Genomic DNA, 19,521 nt, shown 5'->3' with positions numbered 1-19,521 from the left:
TGATGCAACATGATTTGTCTTTTGCTTATGCCACAACAGGCACAGTAACTGTAATCCAAAGCTTTTTGATTCAGGGTCAAACCATGCCTACTTTAAAGGTGGAAACTGCTCAGCTTCATTCCACATAAAAATGTTACCAGTGCATCATTCATGCTGTAACCACTGATGATTACATAAGTATCAAAAAGAGTTCCCGTGACCACAATACTATACACTACATATAAACAATACTAGGTTAAAGAAATAGTTAATTTGCTTGAAAAGTAAAGTGTAAAAACGTCACCTCTTCAGGGGATTTATGTGGCTGACTATTCTTTAGCTGGGCACAGTAACTTCCTGGAGTCTCGTCATCAACATGAGGTTGCCCTACAACCAGCAGAGACTCTGTGAAACTGCAGCTAAGGCCATCAAATACCAAGGCTTTGTTGTGCCCCTTGGCATTTGATAGGGACACACAAGGCACCCTTTACTGTATCTATGTGATCCACAGCTAAATCACATTGTAGCATGAGATAAATGTTGTGAAAAGGTCGCAGGTAGCTTTAGGCAACAAAACTACTTGGTAAGGTTTAGAAAAAAGTTCACATTTTGTGTTGAAATGGGTACGTTTGTTACAATAATTTGCATAATGTTATGTCTTGGTTTTACACAGCACACAAACTGTGGTCTCGTGGGTGAAAGTCTGTTTTTTTTTTACCCATCCACCTCCCCTCCCTCTCACCCTACGCAGACTTTATTGCTCTTTATACTACATTAGCTGTGTATGAGTTTTGCTGCAGATGAGTTTAGATTGGAGGTAGTTGAAAGCCCAGTGCCTCTCCTAAAGATATTAAAGGATGCCTTTGGCAACAATATCACACATAGAGGGGCATGAAAAAGCATTGGTATTTAATGACCTAGGAATGAAAACGGGCAGGAAGTTAACAAGTTATCCAAGCCTCCAGTCTTTGTGCTAAGCTAAGCTCATCTAGCTGGCTTCTGGCAGTAGCTTCATATTTTTTGTACAGACATGAGTGGTAGTACATTTTTTGTATTTTATCATCTTTCGAACTTATTTTTTTCTAACTTAGGCTTACCATATAGACACAGCGGCTGATTGTTCACGATGAAAGAAACTATGCAATTTTTAAAATTACATCCTTGTGCCCATTAAATGTGTGATCTCAGTTGTAGAAAAACAGTTGTGTGGTTGAGAAGGAAAAAGAAAACATGCCTCAACATTAAGCAGGATAAAACTTTATTAATCAATAAAACTTTGCTCTTTGACAAAGAGATACCTCATAGTTCTTTTACATAAATAAATAATGTTTACATTGTCTGTAATACCACTGATGTCATTACCGTACAAACAGACAAACAATAATTCTGTTACAGTCAGATTTATTGGAAATACAGTTACATCTTTGTATGTTTGGTTGTGTGTGTGTGTGTGTGTGTGTGTGTGTGTGTGCGCGTGCATGCATGTTTGGCTGCAATGCACTTGTAACCACTGAAGCTGTAAGGGTTTTGACGCACCCATGCAAAGCCTATCGCAACAGAGAAGTGGTTAGTATTGCCATAATAATTTAATGAAATCAAGGCAGATGAATGGTTTGATGCCTCTTCTGGGGCGTTAATAATAATAATAATAATAAGTCTATTCATCCATACAAGTATAATTTAATGATACACATATCAGAAGAGATGACTGATGTTTCAGTGATTTGGCACAGTTCATCAAGCTGCAGAATCTGACGTTTCTGAGCTGTCTCAATGGAACAATGAAGTGTTTTCTAATATCATACCATCTGTCAAATGAATAGAGGTTTTGTGTTTGTGCAAATACATGGTCAGAGACAATTTCTTCACAAACCTCTATATGTATTTAAGTGAGAGTTGAGTGTGAGGGTTAAAACATTTAATTGAGGACTGAAAAAATCATGATAGACGAATAAAAGGCAACCACGTCTCTGGTGATCATAGAATTAAGGTTATATTCATTATACTTTTAGTTTTGGTATTCAGCTGTTGCACTGACCCAGTGATTTACAGCCAGTGCAGCAGCTTCAAGGATCACCCATTACTAAGGTGTGAAAGGGGGGCCAGGGCCACAATCACAGCACCCGGACCTAAATTTCATGTAGCATGAATGTGCACAAGAGAAGTGGCATAGAAATAAAACAAAGTGCAAAGAAGAGAGGTAGAAAGGATTTTGTTGCCCAGATCAAAATGGTCTCCAGTTTATCCAAACACAACATAGCTAACAATATGAGCTAGTAATGCATACTGTTACTAAGAGTTATTATGAGTTTGTTCTGTGCCTTATGTGGTGGTTATTAGCATGTAAACACTGTGCGTTGCTAGTAAAAGTCATTGTAAAGATTGTCTTCTATGCATCAGAGGGGAAACATTACAAATCAGTGTGCTGTTGGTGAGTTGAAGTGGTGTGAGCTGATTCACACCTTCAGTTTATAGCTAATCCTTACTCTTCACACAACGAAACTAACAATAATACCAAGAATTTTGCACCTTGTCTAGTATGTCAACTGAGAGCTGATAATTACAGTGTAGAGTGGATGTAGGTGCCCTCAGAATTACAGTCCGAGGCTTTCTTACTGTCTTCAGTCTGGGACAAATTTAGACTCTCCCTTGGATCCAGTGCACTGAATACTAATTACAGCTCTTGTCATGTGGCCTTCTACCACAGGGGGGCGTACAAGCACCGTGGATCCACATTTACAGGAAGAAACCAGGCCACAGTCATATATAGTGTACAGCAGTGACACTCAACTTCCAGCTGGGGTGGCTCACCGACCATTTTTAATTCACAATGGAATAAACTGATTGATTCACACTTTTTGTACTGTGAATGTAAATAAGATGTCAAAAAGCATGCATAAAAAGCACCAACGAGCTTGTTCATCAAAAACAATCTGCCAGGGGAAGATCCCCCAGATTCCCCCCAATTAAGGTCCAGGCTTGGCCCCAGATGTCCTCAAATCCTGGAAATACTCTTGTGTACCCCTGACCTTCGGGTGTTGCTTCGACTGGATTTGCCTCTTGGCAATGATGAGTGAGGACAGCTTACGTCAAAAGGTTGCCAACAAGCACATCAGTTATTATATATACTCATGAATATTAATGTTTGTTTATTATTTGGCCCTTGGCCTCCTGTCATTTTGCAAAAGTGGCCCCCAGGCAGAGCAAGCTGAGTATCCCTGGTGTACAGTTTATCTCACTTTAGATAGTGAAAATGTATTTTTGGTCATGGGTAGTAAGCTCATTCACTATCTGTTCGTGTTTGTGCAAAACACATCTATGAATGATTTATATTAATGTGTTTTCATTTTGAATAACCTCCATAGATTTGTAGAAAACCAATCTAACAACTGAATTCATTAACCTAACTGCTCATTTCAAGGTGTTTCTGTTGCTTCTTCCGAGAGAATGACGAGGAAGGTATTACCCAATTTAACTAATTACACATGATTCACTTAAATGTTTCTCTAAAAACTTTTTGGGAGATTTTACGTCTGAGCTTATGATACCCACTTAAGTTCAGTAAAAATAATACTGATTTGTGCCACCAGGAAAATTTCAAATGTCATTTTCAGCGTGTAAAATATTGATTTGACAGCTTTTAATAAATGATAAAGGAGCCTCGGACAACGCTGTCAGATTCCACCTACATCTAGTCTATGATTTTCACTTACAGTGCAAAAATGTACAGTAAGACTTATTTCATTTCACCAATAATCTACAGTAATATGTAAAACAACATTTACAGTATAAGCAGTATAGAGTAAACATGTTTAACTATATGCAACATTGATCATCCTGTACTTTAACTATATGCTGTCTACTCCAAAAAGCCTATAATGTTGGCCATAAAGTACTACGACTATATCTGCGACTTTTTGTTACTGATGCACCTGAACAGTGTAATAAACATATTTACAGACTGTGTGGTTTGTATTTACATTCTGTTCATTGCACATAATAATGGATGGTAACAATGGCGACATGCAGAACAAATGAGTCATAAGCAGGTATGCAGACATAGGGGAGAAAACTATCCGTCTTTGCAAATGACATGCAATTAAAAATTATATTCCCACAGGCTGCTTTGTCTTGGTCATTGTGCTTTGTTTCATCTTGAGTTTGAGACTTCATCTTATCGAACTTTTCAGGTGAACTTTGAAATCAAAACAAGTAAATAAAAAGAATCAAACATGAATAAAATAATATATCTCAAGTGGATTAAGTAAAATATTTCAGGAGAAAATGATAAATAATAGAATTAAGGTAAATAGTACCAGAGATTTTCCTGAAGAGTTGAATGCTTTTACATCTACTAATTATCAAAAACAAAAACATATTACGAAATTTTTCCATCTTACCCTTAAAAAACTTTAATTTTATTACTATTTTTCAGTTGTAAGCTATTAGTTGGTAAAACTTTGTCAAAGTAAATTTCAAGTAAAAAACAAAAGATACTGAATGTATTTCAGTAAATAACTGACAGGTATGTGTGTCTGTAAACAAATCAAAAGATATGTACAGTATATGGCAATGAAACATATCAGATAACAGCATTTAAGACAAAACAGGCCCTCAAATAATTTCTTAGTTTGTAATTACCCATTGTGCTAAACTGTCAGCAACAAACACCTGCGTATGGAGGAAAGTTGGCTAATTTGTGCTTGGATACATTACATACATTACAGAAGGCTATGCAATGTAAATAAATAACTTGTGCACTTGAGGCTTACAGCCCCCGTATGGCAAATGTTTGTCCTTAGTGTCTCCTGTGCTCTGCTTTTAGTTGTAGAGTTTCTAGATCAAGGCTGACCTCACCTGACTGTTCGCTGATGCTTTTCACCTTTTGGACACAGCAGCGTTTGCTGACTCAGTATGGCTCATATGCTCTCTGTCTAAGTCCTCTTTCCTCTGCTGTTCAGGTCCTCTCTTCCTTTCTCAGCAACAAATTAGAATGGATAGTGTCTGCTTTGGGAGGAGGCTGGTGAGGTTTGGACAGGAACTCTCTGTCTGATTTAGGAAATTACTGAGCAGTCCTCAGCTTAACTTGGAGATTCTTAACTAAGATACAACAGGGATACAAAGTGGTTCTTAAAAAGCTAATTACATGTTTACTCAAGTAAATTACATGGGGAAACATATTGTGTTTTGTATGTGTTTACACCTCATTTAAGAAAACTCTACACAATTTGAAACATTTCAATTTTGACCCAATATGCCCACCATGACAATAGCTGAACCACAAGGACAATTCAATATGCTTTAGTTTCCTGCAGTGTGAAAACTGTGATGATGTGAATGGTGCCATTTAAGCAGCAACTATCTCCCAGTCAAACAAATCCAAGGCCCCTGCTGGCAAACAGGAGTCTCAGCTCTTGGGCCTTTTCCTTATTCTAGGTGTAACATTTAAACCCATGGTTTCATGAACAAAAAGTGAAGAAAAGTGGGGAAAAAGAAGGGTTTAACTTGAAGTGTTTCCTCTCCAGGATGTGGTCCTCAATCATGTCCTTTTCCCTCAAAGTCTCTCGGTCGTGTGTGCATGCATGTGTGTTTGTCTGAATGTATGAATGTACTATGTACAGTATATACAGCACGTGTGTATATTCATGTGTATGAGAACATGTATGTGCTGCATATGCAGGCGAAATGTGTACTGAGGTGTGTATGAAACACAGAGAGAAGAGGGTGGAGGGCAGGAGGCAGCCAGGTGTGTGGACGTGTGTGTTTGAACCTGCTCGTCTGGTTGACACACACTCTCACTCAAAGCGTTCGTAGTTCCTCGTCTGTCTCACACGGGGCACCATGTCCTTCAGAAGTCTGTGGACACGGAAAGAAGATCTCATTGCTAAGTATGTAAATGTGCAGAAATAAGTTCTGCAAGGTGTTTCAGCCTGTTTTGGCACTTAGAATACCAGACAGTACAGAGCTGTCGAGTTGACATGTGAATGTGGCATTACTGGAATTTGGATCAACCTAATAGAAATGATTTGAAATCAGTAGGTCAAAGAAATGAAGGCTGATGGTTTTCTATCTTACTTGACGCCATATGCCAAAATGATGAGTCCAATGAGAACTCCGATGGTGCCATCCAGAAACCAGACGTCAGCATGGTGCTTGAAGACTTCGGCACTGATCAAGATGGAAAATCCCATGATTGAACCGACCAGAGAGTTAAACCCTGAAAAACACAAACATGTCTTTTTACGCGTTCTGTGTCTGAGTAATGTGGTAATTTCAGATGCCCAGACTTTAATACGCTTTATCAATCCCGAGTTATATGCAGTATTTGAACATAGTAATCTGTTTCTGATCTGTTAGGTCTTTTGGTGTCAAAGGGATAGTTTGACATTTTAGTTGATTCACTCATTTACTCTTTTGCTGAGAGGCAGATGGAAATATTTATACCACTGTTGTGTCTGTGCAGTAAATGTGAAGATACAGCCAATAGTCTGTAAACTTAGCTTATATGATGAAGACTGGAAATAGGGGGAAACAGCTAGCCTGACTCTGTTTAAAACAAAATCCTCAAATACTTATGTTTGGTTTGTAGCTCTGCACAGCAGACTATGGCACCCTAGGCAACCCTCTAGTGTCAGTTTTGGATGGTCAGTGATGGTGTGTAAGTTTCCCCTTGTTGTTCCCCTCTTTTTCAAAAACTTCCATGTTCACTGGAAATGCACAGTTTCTACTTGTTACATGCATCCAGTCTCTTTTCAAAATCAACTTCTACTGCAGGTTTACCCTGCTTTTATGTTTACTTGAGTTAACAAGTACTTGGTTTGGTTCAGAAAAATAATCATGGTTTGGAGTAAAATAAGTAAGTGTGTACTTACATTCAATAACAACAAGCACTAACATAATGCTACATACTGTATAATGCAGTGTAATAAATTCAGTGTTTACTTTGGTTTCAAAGGGGACATGAACAGCAGTCTGCTGAGTGAAAGTCCTTTGTTTGACCTGCCCATCTGCCCTGACATCATCCCTACATGGACTTTCTTGTTCCTCATGCAGACACTAAAGGGTCCCTCAGTGCGTGGTATAAGATGTCGAGGACCGCTGACCAAGTGCCAGTAGTGACAAGTTAGAAGTGAGAACGGGTTGGTCCTGGACTTTATTTTTTTTGGCCAGGCCCAGTGAATCCTGGAGTTCTATCGTCACCATGCGGTTGCCAGGCATCCAGCTTTAGAGGACCTAGGTGGATTTTTTGTTCAGAGCCTACCTGTTTCCCCGCCTATCTGTCTTTATGCCAAGCAAAGCTCTCCAACTTCTGGCTGTTTCGGTTCATATTTACTCTACAGACATGAGAGTGGTATCAGTTCTCTCATGGAACTTTTGGCAAGAAAGCAAATAAGCGTACTTCCCACAATGTGGGATCCCTTTTCAGACCACAATGGTGTCAGAAAGGGAACATTCACTAGTGTTTTTTTAAACTTTCAAATATAGATGGATATAAATGCTTTGTAATTGCTGAATATATCTAAGCAATTAAAGTATTTGAGTCACCAAGTTTTTTTTTGTTGTTTTTGTTTTTTAATAATTACATTTCTCCTTGTATGAATTCCAGCGCAGTGGGTTATTGTCTCGCCTGCAGTAAGTGTATAGTCTTGTGGGAAATAAATCCGGTCTCTGAGAACAGCAACCTCAGGTTTATTGGATTGATGCCCTGTGCGTTCTGAGACCTGGGGATAGCAGTGTGCAGTGTGTGTGTGTGTGTGTGTGTTTTCTGTGCTTTTGTTCTTGTGTGCATGTGTCTATGAGCAGCCAATGGGTCATAACCTATTAGTCCTTTCAACTCAGTTGTGAGAGCAACTTTCTCTCACACAGAAATATTCATACACACATACTGTTTTGAGGCCTTGATTTTTATGCGTTGGATCAGTTACTTCACAGATTAAGACTTTGAAGGCCTATGATGAGCATATGGATGTGATGCAATGTTATACGGTGAATCAAACTACCCAACAGCATATAAAATAATAACATGAGCTCCATTTGGACCAGCTAAAACACTGAAATGACTCTGACAAGTAAATGCACAGTAAAAATAACTCAATAACAATATATAGTAATAAAACTCTGACAGAGGGCATTTTGGTGCATAAGAGTATTTCTAGCTTTGATACTGCTGATATTACTGATGTACTGTTCTACTTCTAGGGATCTGAATACATCTACCACTTATTACCATCTACCTACTTTCAAATTTATTTTCTTCAGCAGAAATCATTTTTTGTTGGTCTCCCTGAAACCAACATGTTTTTTACATGACAGTCAGTTTTGTTACAATTTAGGTTGAACTACAGGAGAGACACAGACACTGATCATCAACATTGAGAGGCCAAAGAAATGACTCATGATAAACACAAGATCATTTTGCTGGTCATTAAGAGAGTAAAATACTGTTTCCTATTGCCCTTCTGTAGCCATTTGTGAGCTACGTTAAGATCTCTTATATTAGTGTGCTATTCATTTATTTATATTCAACTGTGTGTGTGTGTGCGTGTGTGTGTGTGTGTGTGTGTGTGTGTGTGTGTGTGTGTGTGTGTGTGTGTGTGTGTGTGTGAGTGTGAGTGTTGAAGTGTGTATGGCGTTAGAAAACACACAGTCATTTTACATCATGTCGCTAGACCGCATCACGTAAATTTCATGTCAACCAGATGATCTTTATCACATACTATAAGGCTGACTTCCTCTTGTCAGTAGGTGGCGCTATGACTCTGACTTAATAAGAGCATGTAGATGTCATCGGGCCTGGACTCTTATTCGTGAAATTTAGGCCAGATGGGACGACATAAAGTCAAGTTACAACAGCTTCCTGTGTCATGTTAAAACATTGAAATTTAAGCGTGTGTGTGTGTATGTGTGTGTGTGTGTGTGTGTGTGTGTGTGTGTGTGTGTGTGTGTACCCTACCATCAGTGATGAGTGCCCGGCTAGTCAGCACTCTTCCCAGCATGAACTTGGCTACAGCCAACACAGCACATGTGAGCCCGCTCACTATAGACACACTGTAGAGGAAGTCATCCTACAGAAAGAAGATAGAATAGTAGATTATTCATATAATACTGTGGGTTGTGTTAAACCATGTGTGTTTAGAGATACAGCATACAAACGAATTGAGAAAAAGCAACACACAGTATCTGTAAAACAAACACTAAAAAGCCACAAACATCTCAGTCGGGCAGAATGACCCACAAAGCTTTTGTCAGTTCAGCCATTAATAATAAATATACAGGCTTGTCTTGGTGCATCAGACCAAGGTCATTCAGATGCATGCCTCTAAGTGATGTGAGGGTCTGGTGTTTTCAACTTAAGTCTCAAACAGACTCAGCAAAAACCAGCACTTGACCCCAGAGTGTCTCTCTATCAGCTTTAATTGGGCCAACAGGGGGGAGAGAGACAGAGACAAGTTAGAGAGAAAAAGAAATGAGCAACTGGGACAATAAGAGACACATGAGAGAAAAATCAGACTTTACCTTTCTTCTCCAGACATTTAGTCAGGGCTATTTATAATGTACTTGGATAAAATTAGGCTCTGCTACCAACCCACCAACCAGCATATATAGAAATTATTAGTGTGTGGGGCTCCACCACTCACACAAACAGATGTAATAGGCCTTTTTTTTAACGACAGACATTTTGATGAACTGATAGTAGGAAATGCACAGGCATCACTTGTGACATTAATGATGGCTCTGTTCTGTACCAACGAGTCCTCCGACCAATACGACCATATAGCGCATATGTTCCTACCCCATGAATATGACCCACAGGAGCCTTTCCTAAATTATTGCTCCTACAGCTGGACAACACAACACCTAATAGATGACCATTAACAGTTGCAATTTCACACACGTTGTAAGCACTGTCAAACAGCCACAGTTGCATGAAAACCACTTGGGAAGGTTTCCTCCTTTGCTCCTGTAAATAAATACGATGGCAACGAGAGGTTGCAGCCTTCGAAAAAACATAAATATAAGTCTGCTTGTAAAAGTAAACTATGTGGTCATATTTTGGAGGAGGGCAGTTTGTTCTGTGTGCCTATAAGCCTTCGCATCATGATGTGAGCTATCATGCACAATACTGGGACCCAAAAACTAATGCAGCATAATGGAATTCAGCCATCACTGAATTTACATGCCATAAATGAAATTGAAAATAAGAAAACAAAAAGGCAAAATAGAAGTTAAGGGTTGTTTTCTTATCTGAACTTTTCTTTCAATGCCCTCTTTGCAAAGAGTTCATATACAAGTGCTAATTTTGGCCAAACGCGTCATTAATCTGTCTTTACCCCTTCATATGTTGCATTGCGTCCATCTGTTGGACTGAATGGTGAAGTTGTAGACAGGAATTACTAACATCAGACCTAATAATAGTATGTGTTTATTCAAGGTACTACACATTCATGGTCCACCCACACAGGTAAGGACTGTATGGGCCGGTAAAGACTGTGCTTAACTGACATCTAATTTTGTTACACCCTTGTATTCCTATTGGTTAATAGATCTTGGTGAATTTGTGTAACTCCAGTGTAGATCCAGGCACCAACTGATTGAGTGTGGGTGTGAAGGAATGTCAAGAGTGAAATAAGCCTTTTTCTCAGACAGTATTTTGACATGTCTGAGTGGGAAAGGCACAGGTAAGAACAATAACTGGCGCAGCTAAATTGCATTTAGCTGCGCCAGTTATTGTTCATGCTGGCTCAACGTCACACTGTCATAGCCTTCTGGATGTAATTTCATTAGTCACGCCTGTGCTATTCCTACTCTAAGTCAGATAAAATGCCCCTGCATAATAGATAATCAATGGTTTACTACGGTCATAACATCATGGACGGCTGTAGAGTTGCACAGTGGCAACTTTCCCTAATAAATGACACAATGCTTTGTGCATTTGTTTAAAGAAAGTTTTTTGAGGGCATTACAGTGCATACACTTCACACTCAGCATTTGAACACTAAATTATGGGTCAGGGTAAATAGTGTGGGCTATTTAGTAAACAGGAAGTGATTTCAGTGTTTTTTAATGATACAATAACAGTAAGAAGCATTCTGATTCTATTTCTCTCTCTATGACACACACACACACACACACACACACACACTTGCTTGTAGTTTGAGCTCTTGATTGCTGGCCAGCTAATAACTTGTTAATCCCTTGCACCCTTTATACTCCCATTTACTTGAATTAGATGGAGGCAGAATAAGAACAAGCTGTTCTAAGTGAGAGCACTGTTTTGAAAAGATGACTACACTGTAGTTCGTGGTTTTGGATTTCATTTCATACATGTCCCATCAGTCTCGGAAGTCATCATCTATCATCTGACGCCAATAAGCCTCTGAGGGCAACGGCCGATATCCAATGTATTCAGCAGATATCCGGGCCAAGGTTTCTACTTCTGTGCGCTGCTCTTTTCGGCTGATCTCAATAAAAAGATAAGAATCTACATAAGAAAGCAGATTTTAATATAAAGTTAAATCGTCATCAGATGATGGCCGATCGGTTGCAAGATTAAATTTCAACCAATGTGCTCCACCTCTCCACACAGACTGTTAATCTGGCGCTCAAATATAACTGGTCAATACTACTTAGACAACAAACAAACTACAGATGGAAACCAAAATGCTTCCGATAACAAATCTTTTCCTGTTCTGCATACATATGCGGATATCTGTTTATAGAGATTAATCCTTATTGGCTGCTTCTGCTCGTGTTCAGTGTCTCTCAGTAATCAACAATATCCTCTCTGCTTCACAGTATTATGGAATATGCTGTCCACGCTGTATATGTACTGTACTGATTTCAGTAGACCGAAAGAGGCAGTAAAGGCAGCCCTGTCAGCTCTTTACAGATGATTTAGATTGGTGAGCGTTATTTCATTTACAGAGATCAAAATCAAAGAACAAACTGTGAAAAGGCCAGTTTACTGTAAGTGTGTCACTGCATGCATGTACTGTATGTATTTGCTACATCAGTGTGTGTTGCCCTCCGTCCAGCACAGAAGCAGGGAGAGCCAATCTCAGCTCTCTGTGTTTAATCAGGCACTAGACACAGACAGCCCACTATGAGAGCAGCGACCCAGGACGTGATGCGAATCAGAATTCCTGATTTTCTCCACCCTCTGTCCGCTCAATGTGATTTTACAGCCCAATACTTCAAGGTAGCGACATTTTACAGTATTTGCACTGTATTGCTGCTGTCATCTTCTGGATGTTACATTTATACGTGAAGAGGAAAATCTCTCAGAGGAAGAAATCAGAGAAGTGTTAAGCGAGAAACATCAAATTCAGCCTGCAGATTTCCCGCCAAAATGTCCATTTTCTTTTCCTTTTCGTAATCTCTATCTGGCTCCTTCAGTCACGCATGCTGTCCTGCAGACACGCACAAACAGAGCACATAAACAGATCACTGCTGGTGTGAAAAACCACCTCTGACTTCTCTTTGATGAAGACTTCAATGAACAAGACCCAAAGGTTGATACAGAGAGGATAAGAATGGTGAAAATAAGAGTCTCAGAACAATAAAGCAGTGAAGACAGACATGCTAATGGAGGCAGAAAGACTAGGTCAGCTTGTGGGGAGAGGTTAGAGAAAGAGTGGGAATAATGATGGAAGAGGGTGATGGAAACAGTAAATGATATGGGCTATGGAGGGAGGGGATAGAGAGAGAGGGGAAAAAGATAATGAATGTGGTGGTGAGAGAAGAAAGTAGAGAGAGAGACCGGATAAATGAGACAGAGAATGAGATGAAACTATCCTTTAAACTCCTGCATTTACAAAATTCAGCCAAAGCAAGTAGCCAGTCAAAGTATCTCACATAGAATGACAGATTACTCTCAAACAAACTGATAATCGATCTGATGTAAGTTAAGACAGAGAGCGTCAGAGCCCAAGAACGATAAGATACAGTACAAGGAAGGAAGCGGGAGAGAGAGAATGTCAAAGAGACAGACGGTGGTAATAGGTGCTTGCTGGTGTCAGGAAGCTCCTCTGAGACCTAACACCCCCAGTTTCTATTAACATAATGGCACTGGAGCATCAAACGCAGTCTGCGGAATAGCTGCTGCCCTCAACCTGCTTCTCCACCAGTTCTAGTCTCTTGGCTTTTCATTTGTGGTCAAAGGGGCTTCAGTGACTCATTTTTTACACCATCAAACACGCACTTAAAAATGATCAAGAAGACATATACCTGGTTTGTCTAGTACAGATATTTATACACCAGAGCGTTCTATATTTATCCTTCCTTCAAATCTTGTTATATGCACATGAATACAAACACTTTGTCTTTTTGTTTTCTTATTATACCTATATCTGCTTTATATCTGTTGGATAGAATTAGGCTCTGCTACCAACCCACCAACCAGCATATATAGAAATTATTCGTGTGGGGCTCCACTCACACACAACAGATGTAATAGGCCTTTTTTTAACAAAAGACATTTTGATGGACTGATAGTAGGAAATGCACTTGTGACATTAATGATGGCTCTGTTCTATTCTAACAAGTCCTCCAGCCAATACGACCACATAGTTCATTTGTTACTACTCTCTGAATATGACCCACAGGAGCGTTTCCTAAATTATCGCCCCTACTGCTGCACAACACAACACCTAATAGATGACCATTAACAGTCACAGATTCACACACGTTCTTAGCGCTGTGAAACGACCACAGTTGCATCAAAATTACGTGAGATGGTTTCCTACTTTGCTCCCGTGATTAATACAATGGCCACAAGAGGTTGCAGCCTTACAAAAAGCATAAATATGGGTCTGCTTGTAAAGGTAAACTATGTGGTTGTATTTTGGAGGGGGACAGTCTCTTTTATCCAAGTGTCCCTTGGGAGCCATCATGCACAATACTAGGACCCAAAAACTGATGCAGCATAATGGAATTCAGCCATCACTGACATTATATACACATAAATTAAATTGGAAATGCAAAAAACAAAAAGGTAAAATAGAAATGAAGCTTTTTTTCTCATCTGAACTTTTCTGTCAGTGTCCTCTTTGCAACGAGTTCTTATACTAGTGCTAATTTTGGCCTTATGCGGCAATAATCTGTCTTGGTCCCTTCATATGTTGCGTTGCTTCCATCTGTTGTACTGAATGGTGAAGTTGTAGACATGAATAACTAACATCAGGCCTATTAATAGTACTCCTTATCTACTAGTACTCTTTATCTATTAATATCTAATATCTCCTCTTTATCTGTTATTTCTCACGTTGTTAAATATATTGTCAAAATTCTGGATATCAATTATCCTTTTTCTAAAAGGTGTATGTGAAAATCATCTAAACAACTGGACTCTTGCTACCTGAAGCACAAGTGTGTTCAAACAGAAGACGAGGCAAAATTTAGAAATGTTATGAGTGTATTTTTAAGTTTCAGGTGGGTGCAAAATAGAGGCTAATTTGCCTGGGGTGATGCGAACACGGGCCAAGATGCGTCCCCGCAATGAAAAATCACAAAATATCCAGAAAATATCCCAGAACTTTATGAATCTGCTTAAACATACCGCATCAAGAGGAAAAAGGAGAGAGCCTGTGTGTACAGTAGTCGGTGCATCGTTTGCCAACTAGCTTATAATTAATATCTGTTGGTACAGTCAGTAAGCTGCACTGGTTGTTTGGGGTGAATAATGTTATACTGGTCAAATTTGGGCAAATAATGCAAGGTGAAAATTTTCTGCCCTTTCTTTGTAAAAAGAGCTTCAGATAACTTTATGTGGATATTTTAAACATAGGCTACCATTAAAACAGTCATGGTCGCAAATATGTTTTTGCTATTGCCTGGGTCTTCAAGAGGGGGTCTGGGACCCCTATGGGATCCTCAGAGTTAGTGCAGGGAGGTCACCAAGTTACTGCTTGATAATTTAAGTTTTCATTCTTTTTTTTTCATTTCTTTAATTAAAATATGTCTGAAAATACACATTAACACAAATCCAACATATTGTTAGCAAAGACAAATTGGCCTATTCATAAACCCCATTTAATTTACAGTATACACAACATTCATGGTAGGCTAATGAATCCTTGTGCAATCATGCTAAATCACTGTAGGGAGCCTTTTTTTGTTTGTTTGTTTGTTTGTTTGTTGTCACTGAGGCACCTATCTATAACAGCGAGGCAAACTAGTTAGCTAACAGTTTTGTACTACTGAAACATATTGGTCATTTAGCCTTATTATTATTCCAAGTGTGTGGACATTCTTGTGAGCCACAATAATTTGGCTTGTTTTGTAACTTTTTCGGGCAAGAGACTCTGACATACCTGCACCTTAGAAATCACTGGCAAAAGTGCAGAGGGTGAGGCTAACACTCCTAGCCATGCTACATCTGCTGCTGACTTAGCGGCTAGAAAAACAAACGAGAGAAGACCCAAAAATATTTAGCCATTTATCTCAAGTGAGACTCAATTTTTTGACATATATGTAGTGAGGGTCCCTGCTCTGTCTCTTTGTGAGCTGAGGGGTCCTTGGCCTGAAAGACATTGAAGAACTCTTTGCTACTGTATATCACTATGGCATGTTGAAGAGGGTATGCGCAGAGTAGCCCATCTACATTACAGTATACAGTGCTTTAAGCAAACACATTTTTCTTTATTTATGGAGTTTTGGTCACTAGCAATACACTGGGGTAATGTTTTCATAGCTGGGTATACGTTTTGTTTGTATCCACGGACTGTATAAAAGAAGTGGACATAGCTACCTGGACATCACCCACTGGTTTGAAGACTCACATTCTGAAGCCTTGTCACCGTCTTTTGAGCTAAAAGTGAGCCCATTTGGATGATAGGGTAGAGCTGTGGAGGAGCGAGAGGTGGATCTGTCTCAGAACCTACAGATACCACTATGGTAGCAACTAGTCAATCACAAGGTAACCACATCCTAAGGCATGACCTGCTTTGTTGTCTATTTTACTCTAAATGGGACCATAATTTACAAATGAGCTTCATGGTGCGGAAGACTTGAAATTAGCGATTGAGACCATAAACTGATTGGGAAAATGTTTAGTGAGGTAATAAATCAAGTGAGATGTAGAGTCCTGTCTTGTAGACTTGGTTTAAGACACTTCTGCATTAGCTTCACACAGCACATTTCTGTCAATGATTTTCATGCTATTCCACTGAGCAACAGTTGGTAGTTATCCGTCAAGAAACGTATACCAGAGAAAACAAAGAAGAAGACTGCTAGTGGATGTCAACATGGATACAAACAATGCAGGTTTGAAAATATTTTTAAAATCAGCTTTGCATATGAATTGTGAGGAATGAAATGCTTCCAACACATTTGTTAGTCCTCGTGTACAATAACAATGTATTTTTTGTGTTTACAAGAAAACTTCGCAGAGCAAGGTACACCCCCTGACTCTATTAAAGGTCCCACTAGTCCCCCAAGTCTCAAATTTCCTCTCCGCTCAAGGCTGTTTCAAAAATCAAATGTGAAGTGTGTTGAGCTTTAAAAACATCAGCAGTGATATTTTGGGATTTGGGAGCACTGCTGAGATATATAACAAAATCAAAAAGTGCATGTTAGAGCTTTGAAACTACCTAATAGAGAACTTTAAGAGGAACTATGTGTCTTTGGAGTGTAGAAATCTCTTTTTCCTCTCTGTCTTGGCTTTACTGGTTAATGAAATGGACAGATGGTGAAAGTTAAATCATTTACAAACCAAATACGAGAGTTCAAAGCACAGAACTGGAAAGGATGCAATGGGCACTCCCCAAACAGTGTGACGACGGAAGAGTTGGGCCGTGCCCCAGCAACAGAAAGATGAGACTATTTTGGGACCTTATTCATAGTCTTAACACCTCCAGAGAGATGGGAGGGGAGTGAAGTGTTGACATTAAAAAGAAAGCGTGTGTGCATGTGTGTGCGTGTCCAACAGAGAGAGAAGGAACAATAGTCAGGTGGAGGGAGACAAAACTCTGACGTCAGAGCAGCTACAGCAGAGGGCTATAAAAAGATACCTCGCTCGCAACACTGACTGATGTGTGTGTGTACGTGTGTGTTGCTCTGTGTGTAAATGTACTGTATGTGTATGTATTGACTCAGATGGAGCACATATGGAACTCAAGGCTGTTGTAAATTTTCATTCACTTGTGTGTGTGTGGTATGCATGTGAGCGTGTGCACAGAATGTGTATATGGGTGATTTGTGCTGTTTACTCACACACACACATGCACCTGTGTTTGCCACTTTTCTCATAAACACGTTGTTTATATTGTCGGGGGAATAGCTTGGAGCAGCTGATGAGCTGTGTCTTTTTCATAAAATACTGAAGAAAACCACAAAGCCCAAGGTAAGGTTTAAACTGCTGCACTGTCACGGCACTTGCAATCCCTGACAAAAAAGTTTTAAACTTGAATTTAACAGCATTTAATGAACAAATATAAAACACTGCCCCTTCAATACAAAGCTATACGGCACGATTATTATACACAGAAATCAGAGCATTCTGTTTTTAACACACATGAATCACAGTCTGACATTCAATTTAAACATGTTGATGTTGTGACAATGTTGTTCCCATTTTCTATGAGGTCAAGTCTCTGGAGGAGCTTTCCAAAGTTTGTTACGTCTGAGGCTTAAAATTTAGAATATTAAATTTAGAGCAGAAAGCCTGTGTAACAAACTTAAGGTGTGGAGTTTGAAAGTGGACATTTAGGGGAGTAGAGCGTGTCTAATGAAAGACACTTTTGAGCTGCATTATGGGATGCGTAGGGTCCAGCCTTTTTGAAGCTTGACACATACTACACACTACATAATGTAGATATTTTTGCCTCTGTCATATCATTGGACATCAATCCTTTTCCTGAAATATTATTCATTATATGTATATGGGGATAGAGATGCCTCACCATTAAGCCGGCACTGGAGGTAGTAATAGCACCAAAATAAGGTCCGTATAAACAATGTGTTAAGGTGTTATGCGTGCAACCCACTGCAAGAGCTCTAAATGTAGCCACTAGCAGTTAGTAGCTAACTCAAGGAAGACAAACAGCAGCTGAAAATGTTGGCAAATTGGGAAAACAATGAGGTCTGGGAGCTCATTACCCTTCAAGCAGAGGAGATTAGAACATACAACAGACAGTAAATGATTGCTATTGCCAAGTTATGCCATTGTTATTGTTTACAAAGTGCTGCTGGTGCATCTGTTTTATGTCACACCAGGGGCAGGCGCCGTTGTGTTATATGTCACGCCCATCACGCCACTATTGCTTCTGCAATGCTGGCATTCTGCCTAAAATCAAATACTGGAACGGCATGATGCCGCCATTGTTTGATGCTGTGTAAAAATGCAAAGATGGCATGAAAAAGGGACTTTGTAGGAGATCTTTAGTGTCATCTCTGTGTACAAAGGGCTTATGTAATTTCCTCAAAAGTGTGTGTGTGTGTGTGTGTGTGTGTGTGTGTGTGTGTGTGTGTGTGTGTGTGTGTGTGTGTGTGTGTGTTTGTGGTCTTACCACTTCCGGGGGCATCCTGGTTGCCAGATCATGGATGGCCTTTCCAAGGATGCACAGGGAGGAAAGAACGAACACAATCCCAAGGATTACACATGCTCTGCAGACAGACAGACAGACAGACAGACAGACAGAGAGCAGAGCATTAGGTGTTTGCTTCAGTGAGTGTGATCCCTCTGCTTAACCTGCCATGAGGTAGTTAAAGTTGAAGCAAAGCAACAACCTTAAGAATCTGATTCAAGAGCACTCTCTCCCAGTTTTTTGTTCCTCTCTCTCTTGCATTTGAATCAGGACAATTTGTCATTTTCCTGCTGCAGCAAAGACACAAACAAATGTTCAAAGCATCCTGACATAAACAGTTATAAATAATACTGCCAGTGGCTTTGGGCAGTCTGGCACACTAGTAACGTTTTTTACCAACCACTATGAAATAATAAAGGAAAATTTTAGCAAAATTTAAAGAAAAAATCAGCCATTAACAACTCCTGTTCACTGGCTTAAATTACAACCAGTGCAACCCTAGACCTTTGAAAATGACATATATGTCGGTAAGTGATTTGGCAGTGCTGTGGTAAGCCTACTCATACATTTTCTTCAATTACATTGAATATTAATTAAGTTAATTTCACAGACTAATGATAGAATTATCCATATGACAATATCTGGCACAGTGCATGATGCATAATGTTATAACAGAAACTGCTATAGGACCGAAAGACCTCTTTATATCTGATTTTAGTGATAATGCAAACATATAATCTCACACATATATTTCTCAACATGGTCGCAGTGTTTGTGAGATGAGTCAGAAGACTGTTTGCAGTGTATTTGGGGCACTGTGTGCTACCAGAATAAACAAGTTGCCGACTTCCATCAGAGCACTCGAGGGCGGCACTTTGTGATGTTTGTTTATTAAAAAAATATCGGGGATAATGAGGTTAATGCTTTTGGGGGGTGGGGCAATGGGATCCTTGCACATGCACACTCCTGTGCTCTGGCAGCGATGGAATAAGACATGCTTATTCAACACCTCTCCGTT

General features: G+C 39.5%; 1 protein-coding gene across 1 annotated transcript in view; it reads right to left on the bottom strand.

Annotated features, from left to right (window-relative positions):
• Positions 1-1,189: 1,189 nt before the first annotated feature.
• tmem163a (transmembrane protein 163a) overlaps positions 1,190-19,521 on the bottom strand; it is an 85,069-nt gene continuing 66,737 nt past the window's right edge. Inside the window, exons 5-8 of the mRNA XM_049594710.1 lie at positions 18,486-18,582; positions 8,933-9,044; positions 6,055-6,196; positions 1,190-5,835 (exon numbers count right to left, since the gene is read on the bottom strand). Of these exons, the coding sequence (XP_049450667.1) occupies positions 5,775-5,835; positions 6,055-6,196; positions 8,933-9,044; positions 18,486-18,582 (412 nt within the window). The 3' untranslated portion in view covers positions 1,190-5,774. The remainder of the gene's footprint in view (positions 5,836-6,054; positions 6,197-8,932; positions 9,045-18,485; positions 18,583-19,521) is intronic.

This window comes from Epinephelus fuscoguttatus, linkage group LG13 (assembly GCF_011397635.1).
Source record: "Epinephelus fuscoguttatus linkage group LG13, E.fuscoguttatus.final_Chr_v1".
Taxonomy (NCBI): domain Eukaryota; kingdom Metazoa; phylum Chordata; class Actinopteri; order Perciformes; family Serranidae; genus Epinephelus; species Epinephelus fuscoguttatus.
This window is presented reverse-complemented; position numbering and strand designations above follow the sequence as displayed.